Below are 13,732 nucleotides of genomic sequence, written 5' to 3' on the forward strand. Positions count from 1 at the left end.
TGCTTTGAGATCTAATATATTGAGTGGTGCTTTGGGATCCAATATGGTGAGTGGTGCTTTGAGATCCAATATGGTGAGTGGTGCTTTGGGATCCAATATGGTGAGTGGTGTTTTGAGATCCAATATAGTGAGTGGTGCTTTGAGATCCAAAATGGACAGTGGTGTTTTGAGATCCAATATGGTGAGTGGTGCTTTGAGATCCATTATGGACAGTGGTGTTTTGAGATCCAATATTGTGAGTGATGCTATGGGATCCAATATAGTGAGTGGTGTTTTGAGATCCAATATGGACAGTGAAGTTTTGAGATCCAATATGGTGAGTGGTGCTTTGAGATCCAGTGGTGTTTTGAGATCCAATATGGTGAGTGGTGCTTTGAGATCCCAGATAGGGAGTTATGAGTTGAGATCCCATATGGTGAGTGGTGCTTGATATCCCATATGGAGAGAGAGAGAGATGTTACAGTGCAACTTCTTGGTTTTTCTTTTTAGTAGCTATTAAATTGAACATACATGACATATTTTACATTTAAATTTACAGAATGTTAGGCTTAACCTTGCGGCCATTAAGTTATTGTTTTAATAGAGCATTCTCCTCTGTCTAGTATTTGTTAGTTTAACAATGGCAGACGTTTTCTTTTAACGTCAGTAGTTGCCACTGTGGGAATAGAGAGGCAGATTTACAGTTGCTAAAAGCACATTTATAAATCTTTGCTGGAAATTCAATCACATGTGAGCGATTGCATACGTTAATATGCCATTATTCGGACAGACTGGAGGGAGAAAAAGAAACAAGGAAAAAGCTCATATTAAATTTACAAGAATATTTTGTGTGCTTCAACTGCTTGGAAGGAAATGTGTAGTATACAAATGTTCACAATTTGATTATGATATTTTGTTGTATGTATGTGTAAAGTACATCGGCTGAAGGCTGCCTGCAAGCTTTGATTCAACATTGAGAGGCTTATAGAACGTGGTATGACAGAGTTCAGAGCTTTCAGCCACAAATTCAATTTCGGCTACTATATTGATGTACTTTGGCTCTTAATTTCTACTATAGCCTGTCTTTCGCAAACTTGATATAATTACAGTGTTTCCGAATAAGGATATTGAATTTTGTTTGCAGTGATTGCTTTGTTGTTTTTTGTGAGAACTCTTCTCACTTAGGATACAGAGATAGAATCTGTTACCTATCGTTTCTGGCTGCTCACAAGCTGTTGAATAATATGCTTCATGGTTGAAGTCTGGCTAAGAATTACCATGTCTACTTTGAAGTTAATTAAGACTTAGTGGTCTCTTTAGCAGGTGGGTTAGCCCCTGTTCAGTCTGATCAGAAGCAGTGCTGGCCGCAAATTGTGTTAGACCAATTTTCGCACAATGTTGCTCAAAAAAGAAAAGCCAAACTTGTGTGATTCAGTGTCAAATGCAAGTCTGCTGGAGTGTTACTAAAGCCAGTGCATCTTGCAAAACATTGCAAAGTAATATGTACACATTGCTAGAGCACAGCAGCTATTTGAAGGGTGACAGTGAAACTGTTGACTGGGATATTGAAACTTTAATGAGATACCACAGTGTTTCCTTCAATACTTGGTATTTCATTATAAACTTGCTCTGCAATTAAGCTACATTTTATTGTGTGCCATGAATCATCTAACATCGGAGGTTTATTTGTTCAACTTAAGAATGCTGGAAACAGATACGGCAATGACATGTTTGCTGCGTGGCTCACTACAATGGGAGCTTATATTTCACAACCCATTGACTGAAGTATAATTAATTTAGTAGATTAGCAAACTTATTGTGCGTTTGCAAGTAGAATCTCTATTATTAACAAGTTTGTGTATACAAGAAACTTGCAATTGTATGGTTAATTTCTAATTCAGATTGTTTTTATTAACAGTTTTTGATATAAAAATAATGGTTTCAAAAGTATTCTGTATTCCAACAGTATACAAATTAGAAGAAAAATGGTGGTAATGTTAACATTTATATGACTTGTTTGTGATCTCTTCCTCTCAGAGGTAGTTGCTGATGTAGTGCTGATGTAGTTGTTGATTATTGACCATAACATTACATGGAAATTAAATATTTGTTTTACAATGTCTTGTTAATCTTATGTTTGTTAACTTTGTTAAGTGGACAGAGGCGGTGATGACATGTGTTGTTAATCAAATGTCTGTTAAACTGGTTTGAGTATCAATTGTTTGTGATCATCCTGATAAAGAGTCAGTGATGAAATGACTTGTTCATCCTATATGGATTATGACTTGTCAATCAATTGTTACATGTCTTACCTTACAGAGGCGGTGGCTGATCTTCCAGAACACGAGGCAATCAAGTTGAAGGAAAAACTAGAGGAACTCAACAACATGGATGCAGAGGTACAACACTGACCATGGTGTCAGAGGGACTCTGAGTAGAGCCTGTTGTCATACAACTTCTGAGGGAAAACTTAAGTTCGTAAAAGTAGAAATGTCTCTTGCAAATATGAGATGTATAAAAGTTTGTTACAAGTAAATTATGCCTCTGTATTTCACCTTTGGTTATCAAAAATATTTGGATTTGACACAGGAAAAAATGTATATACTTTCTATAGCTAAAAAAGGGCAAAAAATAAAGGCTTGGTGGACTGGTTGTCTTAACAGGTCTTAATTTATTCAGACAATTTGTCAGACACATGTGCTTTCTGCAATTGAAATCATATAACTGTTGTCAGATATTGCTCTTTTTTTAACCAGGTTTTCCGAAGGAAAAAACTGGTTATTAGATTGGCGAATGCGGGCGGGCTGGCTGGCTGGCTGGCTGGCGGGCTGGCTGGCTGGCTGGCTGGCGGGCTGGCTGGCGGGCTGGCGGAATAAGCTTGTCCGGGCCATAACTATGTCGTTCATTGTCAGATTTTAAAATCATTTGGCACATTTGTTCACCATCATTGGACGGTGTGTCGCGCGAAATAATTACGTCGATATCTCCAAGGTCAAGGTCACACTTTGAGTTCAAAGGTCAAAAATGGCCATAAATGAGCTTGTCCGAGCCATAACTATGTCGTTCATCGTCAGATTTTAAAATCATTTGGCACATTTGTTCACCATCATTGGACGGTGTGTCGCGCGAAATAATTACGTCGATATCTCCAAGGTCAAGGTCACACTTTGAGTTCAAAGGTCAAAAATGGCCATAAATGAGCTTGTCCTGGCCATAACTATGTCATTCATTGTGAGATTTTAAAATCATTTGGCACATTTGTTCACCATCATGGGACGGTGTGTCCCACGAAAGAATCACGTCAATATCTCCAATGTCAAGGTCACACTTTGAGTTCAAAGGTCAAAAATGGCCATAAATGAGCTTGTCCTGGCCATAACTATGTCATTCATTGTGAGATTTTAAAATCATTTGGCACATTTGTTCACCATCATGGGACGGTGTGTCCCACGAAAGAATCACGTCAATATCTCCAATGTCAAGGTCGCCACGACTAAAAATAGATTTAAAAAAAAAAAAAAACTTACAAAGGGGGTTAATTTTTTTTGGTCATTTCAAAAGTTCAGTTTGAGTTTTCTCCCTTTATCAGATTTTTTTTTCACAATGAAAACCTGGTTTTGTGACAATTTTGTCCCTTGTTTTTCTATCAAATCACAAATAGTGCAATTATGACATTTATGTGATACCCTTCCAGGTTTGGTCATGTCTGCTATGTCAATGGATGTCTGGAGTAATTGAGTTTATAATACTATACTTTTTGAAAGAATTACACGAAATTGGCCTCAAACGTTAAGGAGATTAATAGATTGATGGTAGAGAAGGCATGAGTGAGTCACGCCAAGTCAAAGTCAATGGTATACTTCAAGGTCAAAGGTTTGAGCCTCCAGTTTTGTTTACCCTCAATATTGTCTTTGTCCTTTGAAGCATTCTATTGAAACTTTACTAAAAATTTTAAGGCCATATTTATGAAAAATGCTGAGGTCGTTAAGAAATTAAGTCATGCCTGAGTCATTCCTGCTCAAGGTCAAGGTTACTCATCAAGAACAAAAGTTTGAGCCTCTATTTTTGTGTCCAGTCTTCTACACCAAGAGGAGGATGTTCATGAAACTTTACTTAAATGTAAAGGTGATTGAAACGATATGCAGAAGATATGAGTAAGCATGCCTGCTCAAGGTAAAGGTTGTTAAAGGTTTAAGCCCCAATTTTCATGTCAACTTTATATCTCCTACACATACCCTTTAAAGGATTTCCATTATAATGTCCAAAATGTTAAGGTCATTCTGACTATGTGCCGAAGGCTCAAGTTGTCATACCTGCGAAGGGTCAAAATTTTTATTCAAGGTCATTGTTTGAGCCTTTATTTATGTGTGCGGTCCATATCTCTAATACTCATGGAAGGATTTTCATAAACTTTTTGACAATTTTAAGTTCATCGAGACGATTTGCAGGAGGCATTTGTCAGTCAATCCTGTTCAAGCTCAAGGTCAGATGCTTCAGGGTAAAAAATTTGAGCAGTTTTATGTGTTTGATCCATATCTCCTTAACCCATTAAAGGATTTTCACCAAACTTGACAATAATACTTAGGTCATTTGGATGTTGTGCTGAAGGATTGAGTAAGTCACACACAAAATCATGGTCACTTTTCAAGGTTAAACAAAACTGTGGGAGGGTTTTTGTTGTACTGACTTGTTATCGATATAAATGTTAATATTTTACATAGTATGAATGCAGATCAGCGTGACCAATATAATTAGCAACCAGATAAGTTGTATTTGAGCCGTCCTCTGTGAAAAAAGGGGTTTAACCCTTTGCATGCTGGGAAATTTGTCGTCTGCTAAAATGTTGTCTGCTGAATTTCTAAAATTAGCATTTTCTTCGATTTGTTTTCAACGAATACGATCAGAATAGCAAACAGTTTGGATCCTGATGAGACGCCACGTTCTGTGGCATCTCATCTGGATCCAAACTGTTTGCAAAGGCCTTTAAAATTCGGTTCCCGCACTGAAAGGGTTAATGCATGTGCGTACAGTGTTGTTCCATATTAGCCTGTGCAGTCCGTACAGGCTAATCAGGGACTACACATCACTTTTATGATATTTTTCGTTTGCAGAAAGTCTCTTCGTAGCAAAAATCCAGTTAAGGCAAAAAGTGTCGTCCCTGATAAGCCTGTGTGGACTGCAGATGCTTACCTGGGATGACACTTAATGCACATGTATTAAACCCCCTTTTCACAGAGCACGGCTCATTTTCATTCCAACCACTGGCGGCTGCATTAACTTGTCAGCTTTTATGATTGGTAATCATGGCCCTCAAATAATTTATTATGGTCAATGGATCAGGAACATAATTCTAGGCACCAGCTTGTTCCGTGGTCACTAAAGAAAACACTTCAAACCCTAGATTAATTAAAACTAATCTAACCCAGAATTGATTTTACATCATATCAGATTATTAGAATAAAGGACGGTTTATCACCCTATGCTTTTAATATAAGAAACCTAAATATTTGCTTTAACAAACTTGAAAATTTACATGTTTATTTTAAATAATATGATATACTTACAATACCAATCCATATACCGTATATTTGCTATGCAGATAAACAAAAGTTATTTATGTCATATTACAAGACTTCTTTTACAAAGTTTATTTGATGTTATGGAAAGATGTTAAACATTATAGATTGACAGCTAGATAAACTGGAGAAGTTGATTAAATGCACACTTATAAATAATGTGTCATTAAATGCAACCACAATTCAAATATGAATTAAATGGGACACTAAAATATATAATAATGTAATTTCAACAATTATGAGACACTATTAAAAGTAAGCTTGAACGCGAGCCCAAAGGCTTTATTGTGTTGAGTGAATTTGAGCTAAGTTATTGCTATTTATTGAGCGCTTTTGTAAGCTTAATAAAATAGTAACTCAATTATGCAAATGAAAATACTATTCTGTTCATGCCACGCAGTGAGCCAAAGTGTTCATTATGATTTTCAGTTCTTGTTATTTGTCAAAACTGTATTCATAACTTCCTTTTATAATCATATGTAAATTATCATGTAAATTTTAATCCCTAACAATGATTGGTGGATATTGAAACTTTGAATGATTTTGCATTCCCTAAAATAAAACAAATGTGTGCAATTTCATAGGGTATTGAAATCACCAGCTGCATAATCCTTGGTCAAAAGTTATCTTTATCAGCAACTCTGAAAAAAAAGATACTGCAAATATTTGCTCACTTCTTTGCCGTTGTTGTCATTCCATAGAAATTGTTTTTCTGTTTCTAATTATCTGTTTGTCTTGCAATTAAAACAAGATGTTAACCAGAAATCCCTCGGCTCTATTTTACTGCTGTTATGAAGAAACCTTTGCATAGAGCGAGGCTAAACTGCTTTGGTAAAAAAGAATTATGTATTGGGTATAACAAGAGTTCACTGGTCAGACAGGCTGTAGAATAAAACTCAGCAATTGAAAGATCAGCAAAAAACAGTCATGTGATATGAAAGCTTGTTTTCTGTTATAGATTATTTAGCTTACAGTAAATTGAGACACTGGTTTATTGGTGTGATTGTCTTTGGGATTATAAATCATCAGCTTCCGTAAGGGTCTCGTTGGTGATTACTTGTTTATGATCATGATTCGCTTCTTTTCATTTGGATGTAATTGTGATTTGCTTTGTTTCACTAGGATATGATTGTGATTTGCTTCATTTCCTTATGATATGATTTGCTTCGTTTCACAATGATACTACATGTATTGTGATTTTGCTTCATTTCACTAGGATATTATTGTGATTTGCTTTGTTTCACTTAGATTGTGATTTGCTTTGTTTTACTAGGATATTATTGTGATTTGCTTTGTTTTACTGGGATATGATTGTGATTTGCTTCATTTCACTATGATGCAATTGTGATTTGTTTTGTTTCACTAGAATATGATTGTGATTTGCTTGGTTTCACTAGTCTATAATTGTGATTTGCCTTGTTTTACTGAGATATGTTTGTGATTTGCTTTATTTCATTAGGATTTGATGTGATTCGCTTCTTTTCAGATTCTACAGAGCAAAGAATTGTCCAAGAGACAGAGCTACTCACAGTGTAAGTGCCAGTACCGACCGGGGTTGGTGGACAAGGGATGCCGACGGGGGAAATCCAACATCGGAGTTCTTGTTCTATTATGATATTGGAAATCACACTGCAGTGGTTCTGTGTGCATAGTTTCTTATATCGGCCTGTGTGTATCATCAATATAGTGAGGCGATTTGTACGCTATTTTGCAGCAGAAGATCAATTAAATAAGAGCAATTTCCTGCAGTTATTATGGAGATTAAATGGGGGAAGTTAAGGAATTCTTTCTTATCTGCATTCTTGGCATGATGATTATACTTAATTTTTTCACATTGATTTGAAAAATGGTAATAAAAAGATTTCTGATGTTATTATGAAAAAAATGGTTGCAATAATTAATATTTTGATATGCACTAAATTAAATTTTCAAGTGGCAACAATTTTGCCAACGTTTAATCGACCAGCTTGATTGTGTTTTGTTAGACCAATTGTGGGGTCCACAATCAACTTTTGTCATTTCAAACTGCAAAGTGGCTACTTGCTGGGGAAAATACATGGAGCTTATCAGCTTAGCAATAATATGAATATGTTAATGTGTGTAATAAAATAGTTGTTTGAAAGGAACAACATTGAATGATCTTAATACATAATCATAAACTATGGCAGAAAGCATAATTCTGCTTGGAGAAACGTTTTCTAATAAAGTCTTGGTTTTAGCCTCATGTTGCTTCATATCCTAGCTTGCTTTTTTTATAGAAACATTTCACAGTCTTTACAGTAATATTTTGATGGAATAAGTCCATCTTGGGGAGTGGTTTAGGGAAGAATTTGACTTCCACATGCCCAGAGGGTAAATAACTTTGAATGTCTACTTACCGCAGGTAAAAATGGGTTCCAAAAGAAATTTCAATGCTTCCATTACAAGATACAAGATGCAATCCCTTAATACAAGAACATGTATCAATTTAAATTGCTTTAAGAATTGTACAGATATAAAGCAGAAATTAACTATTTTGATGCCCCCCTTCGAAGAAGAGGGGGTATATTGTTTTGCTCATGTCGGTCCGTCCGTATGTCCATCCACCAGATGGTTTCCGGATGATAACTCATAAAGCTTATGCTTAGGATCATGAAACTTCATAGGTACATTGATCATGACTGGCAGATGACCCCTATTGATTTTGAGCTCACTAGGTGAAAGGTCAAGGTCATGGTGACCTGAAATAGTAAAATGGTTTCCGGATGATAACTCAAGAACGCTTATGCCTAGGATCATGAAACTTGATAGGTAGATTGATCATGACTCGCAGATGACCCCTATTGACTTTCAGGTCACTAGGTCAAAGGTCAAGGTCACGGTGACCCGAAATAGTATATTGGTTTCCGGATGATAACTCAAGAACGCTTATGCCTAGGATCATGAAACTTCATAGGTACATTGATCATGACTCGCAGATGACCCCTATTGATTTTCAGGTCACTAGGTCAAAGGTCATGGTCACGGTGACCCGAAATAGTATAATGGTTTCCGGATGATAACTCAAGAACGCTTATGCCTAGGATCATGAAACTTGATAGGTTGATTGATCATGACTCACAGATGACCCCTATTGATTTTCAGGTCACTAGGTAAAAGGTCAAGGTCACGATGACCTGAAATAGTAAAATGGTTTCCGGATGATAACTCAAGAACGCTTATGCCTAGGATCATGAAACTTCATAGGTAAATTGATCATGACTCGCAGACGACCCTATTGATTTTCAGGTCACTAGGTCAAAGGTCAAGGTGACCCAAAATAGTAAAATGGTTTCCGGATGATAACTCGAGAACGCTTATGCCTAGGATCATGAAACGTCATAGGTAAATTGATCATGGCTGGCAGTGGACCCCTATTGATTTTCAGGTCACTAGGTCAAAGGTCAAGGTGACCCAAAATAGTAAAATGGTTTCCGGATGATAACTGAAGAATGCTTATGCCTAGGATCATGAAACTAATAGGTAGATTGATCATGACTCGCAGATGACCCCTATTGATTTTCAGGTCACTAGGTCAAAGGTCAAGGTCAGGGTGACCTGAAATAGTAAAATGGTTTCTGGATGATAACTCAAGAACGCTTATGCCTAGGATCATGAAACTTCATAGGTACATTGATCATGACTGGCAGATGACCCCTATTGATTTTCAGGTCACTAGGTCAAAGATCAAGGTCACGGTGACCCGAAATAGTAAAATGGTTTTCCGATGATAACTCAAGAACGCTTATGCCTTAGCAGCATGAAACTTGATAGGAAGATTGATCATGACTCGTAGATGACCCCTAATGATTTTCAGGTCACTAGGTCAAAGGTCAAGGTCACGGTGACTCAAAATAGTAAAATGGTTTCCAGATGATAACTCAAGAATGCTTATGGCTAGGATCATAAAACTTAATAGGTACATTGATCATGACTGGCAGATGACCCCTATTGATTTTCAGGTCACTAGGTCAAAGGTCAAGGTCACAGTGACAAAAAACATATTCACACCATGGCTGTCACTACAACTGAGAGCCCATATGGGGGGCATGCATGTGTTACAAACAGCCCTTGTTTCAGATGATTAGTTCTAATTCTTGTAATTAATTACGTGATAAACTCCAAGGAAAAAAAGATACCATCTTTAGTGCACTGTAATGATGGACTTGCAGTAAGACATTTTTGAAAATCATTTGCCCCCAGGAATTATAACCTGAAACAGGCAATTGGCTTCCTCCGCAGTAAATCCCAGATCTGGGCAAATATCATACACATTGAACTTGGCCAAATGCATGCAAACTTGTTCAAAGTAGGAAAAGACAACCTTGGGACTACCTGAAGAGATCATGACATTGTGATGTTATTCCTGTAACATGTTGATATATTTCATGGATGGAAGATCATGTAGTGATGTTAATAAAACATCTAGAACATTGTGGTTTTTTAAATTATTTTTTTTTTTAAATATTTTGCTTGTTTTAAATTAATCAGGTACTGGCCCTTTCAAGCAGTCAGATCACACTTATAGCTAGTCAGAATAAACTTTTTCTTTCCTTCTGCTTTTGGCAGGTGGGTTGTTGCTAAGACTATGTTATTCAAGCATGTTATGTGTAATGTTATTGTTATAATTTAACATTAAAACCAATGTCTTTGGAATAATCTTGTTAATTGAACTTGGAATGTTGTTTGTATATTTGTGCAATTCATTTTGCATAATTACTTGAATGAATAATCAAGTTATAAACATTAGCCAAAAAATATTATTACCAAAGGAATATAATTTCATTCCACATGAAGAATTAAATCTTGATATCTCAACTCTGATTACATGCGTCTTATGAAAGATAATATTTACATGTTCCAGGTTCGTAAACAAGTATGTGCAAATTTAATGCAGCAGAGTTCATAAGTATAATAAGAAAATAAAATGTTGCATGACTGAAATTCATCATGTACAGATTTGTGAATTTTATTAAAAGTTGTATTCAATTGACAGCATCTTTAAGCTTTTATCTTATTTCATTGACAGCTGGCATGTCTGAGGACAGTGACTACACAAGTGACATCAACTACCCACTGCCCCACCAGCACAATAGCTCCGCCCACCAGTTCCGGGGAGAGCCTAACTTTCCCCTGAACCGCGACCGCATGTATGGTAGGGAGTCCCCTCCCTATAACTCTTACAATCGAGACCAGTATGAACGAGCAGGCTCGTTTGAGCGGATAGATCAGTATGAACAACGGGGGTCTTACGAACATGTGGATTCTTTTGACCAGCGGTCATTTGAAAGGGACTATATGGAGTCAGAGAGGGGGGATTCGTTTGAACGGACTGAGTCTTTTGAGCGGGACTATGACAGAGAGTCTGATCACTATGCTTATGAACCCTCGGACCCAGAGTACGAGCGATCGCTCCGTGATGACAGGTATGAGCCGAATGAGTTTGACCCGAGGGTCAGGGATTATGACCTGCGCTCACAACATAGCTCAAATAGGGATTACGATGGTGAATATGATCAGGAATCCATGTATTCCCAGGATGAGTATGAGAACACTTTAACAAACGAAAACAGTCTAAGAGGTGAACAAAATAAATATCGGCACCGCCACACTGACTCTAGTGAGCTTAGGCAAAGTGATACACGATTGGACCGGTCAGGGCGGTTTGATTCTCAGGACCGCCTTGGCGAAGTGAGCCAGTCTTCACGAGGGTCCCAGCTGGGCATGCATGAACCCAGCAGTCCGTTTCTCGCTCACGGTCGCAGTGACACGGACTCGGAGTTTGGACTGTCTTACAACAGCCGACCCAACCCTCGTCAGACCAAGGCTTCATTACCTGCCTCTCACAGGCCAGGCTTTGGGTAGGCAGTGTGTTGTGTGCATGTAGAAATAAATAGTGATATAATTTGTCCAATGAAAGCAAAAAGGTTAGATTAGGCCACAACAAATTGATCAGATGTTTGTTGGATATGCCGCCCCTAAAAATCTTCAATTGTAAGAAAGCACATGTCCATTTAACCCTTCATCAGTACTTGTAAAAAGAAAGTTGTACTTTTTTTATTCATTTTGGTTATGTCTGTATAGGATATGACAAAGACTGTAAGTTTATGTTTCTTACAAACAATTTTCAGTCACGGATTAACACTGGACAGAGTGTATCAAAAGGAAATTATTTGCAATGTATAAAGCCATTGGCTGAAATGTGGGATACATACATGTATAGCCAAAATATTTTTGTACTTTTTGCTTTGCACTCACCTATGATTATATTGAAATACAATAACATATTTTTAACATTAAAAAAAAAATTATGGCTTTTTTGATCCCTCCATTTTTAGGGAGCCAAAGTCTCTCAATAAACTGATATATTTGTTGTGGCAATAGGATGATTATAGGCAGAACATAATGCTAAACTCTTGTGGCTATCAATATTGCAATACATTGTAGAACAATCTTTATAGAATCTGAATTGAATATAACCTTTAAATGAATGAACATTTCCATAAATCTATTTACTGGTACCTCTCAAATCAAAATGAAGTTTTCATTTTAAGTCCTGGATTTTTGTTGGAGTGATTTCAAATCTGTCCAAAACTGTTTATCAAAAACAAAAAATTATTTTGGCTTTTTTTCCCCCTTTTTTTTATTATTTGAAGAAAAATTAAGTGTAACTTTCAAGTATTCGACAACAAAAGGCATAGAAATATAGAAATGGTTGGAATTCATTCCATCTGTGCATGTGCTTGTGTTCATCCATCACATAATCTTCTGGATGCCACTCCTACATTTTGCATGTAATTTTCATCAACCATTTACAAAATGATTATTTCCAAGTGCTACAACCCGTTTTGCCTAGGTTTCACAATTGCAAAATGTTTAAGTAGTAAGTTTCCTTTGTTTAAACTTACGTAATGCCAATTTCTTAACCATTTAAACAAACAGGTCATTATATCTTTGTATATCTCTATGTTATGGGTACCAGGTATGTCTTATTAAGAAAATCTCAAAGTCATTTTCAAACTGTAACTTTAAGGTAATACTATGCAGCTGTATTCTGATTGGTGTTCCAGGAGTCCCCACGGCAGCCAGGTGAGCCATGGCAGTCGTATATCATCAGTCACCCAGCACAGTACTCAAGATTTCAGGTATTATATATCAGTCATTACTAAGAGGAATATTTTATGTAGATTAAATAATGGTTGAAGAAGATATAACACTATAACTCCAATATAACGCAGATGACGGGATCCAAGTCACAAGACAGCATTATAAATGGATTCATGTTATTATATAATTATTCTGAGCACATTCATTCATTCATAAAATATTGCAAGGTTGTGTTGTCATTCGCAAATACATAAATATAAACCCTACTGTATCATGAACTGTATATGTCATGCTTTTCTTATGTGCATATACATTGTACATCTGCTTATCCTTTATAATTACTACAGCAATTAAAAAAAAGTCGACATTTATGCCAATAAATGTGTTAAAGAATTTCATAAACACAAACATACGCCATTTTTTAGAAGTGTACAATTAACAGTGTATTATGGGGCACTGTCATCAGCGTTATATTAGAGGTACAGTGTACGTTTATTCTATCAGTCAAGGTACACTTGTGCTTCAAGATACAAAATGCTTGTTTTTATTTTTATGTCCCCCACTATAGTAGTGGGGGACATATTGTTTTTGCCCTGTCTGTTGGTCTGTACGTTGGTCTGTTGGTCTGTACGTTGGTCTGTTTGCGCCAACTTTAACATTTTGCAATAACTTTTGCTATATTGAAGATAGCAACTTCATATTTGGCATGCATGTGTATCTCATGAAGCTGCACATTTTGAGTGGTGAAAGGTCAAGGTCAAGGTCATTCTTCAAGGTCAGAGGTCAAATATATGTGGCCAAAATCGCTCATTTTATGAATACTTTTGCAATATTGAAGATAGCAACTTGATATTTGGCATGCATGTGTATCTCATGGAGCTGCACATTTTGAGTGGTAAAAGGTCAAGGTCAAGGTCATCCTTCAAGGTCAGAGGTCAAATATATAGGTGGTCCAAATCGCTTATTTTATAAATACTTTTGCAATATTGAAGATATCAACTTGATATTTGGCATGCATGTGCATCTCATGGAGCTGCACATTTTGAGTGGTG

At 36.6% G+C, this 13,732-nt stretch overlaps 1 protein-coding gene across 14 annotated transcripts in view; it reads left to right on the forward strand.

Annotated features, from left to right (window-relative positions):
• LOC127879287 (protein unc-13 homolog B-like) overlaps positions 1–13,732 on the forward strand; it is a 140,281-nt gene that overhangs the window by 51,151 nt on the left and 75,398 nt on the right. For all 14 annotated transcript variants that reach the window (XM_052426051.1, XM_052426059.1, XM_052426061.1 and 11 more), the window contains 4 exons: positions 2,299–2,378; positions 7,042–7,087; positions 10,603–11,434; positions 12,644–12,718. In XM_052426051.1, the coding sequence (XP_052282011.1) occupies positions 2,299–2,378; positions 7,042–7,087; positions 10,603–11,434; positions 12,644–12,718 (1,033 nt within the window). The remainder of the gene's footprint in view (positions 1–2,298; positions 2,379–7,041; positions 7,088–10,602; positions 11,435–12,643; positions 12,719–13,732) is intronic.

The sequence above is a fragment of the Dreissena polymorpha genome, chromosome 4, assembly GCF_020536995.1.
Source record: "Dreissena polymorpha isolate Duluth1 chromosome 4, UMN_Dpol_1.0, whole genome shotgun sequence".
Lineage (NCBI taxonomy): Eukaryota > Metazoa > Mollusca > Bivalvia > Myida > Dreissenidae > Dreissena > Dreissena polymorpha.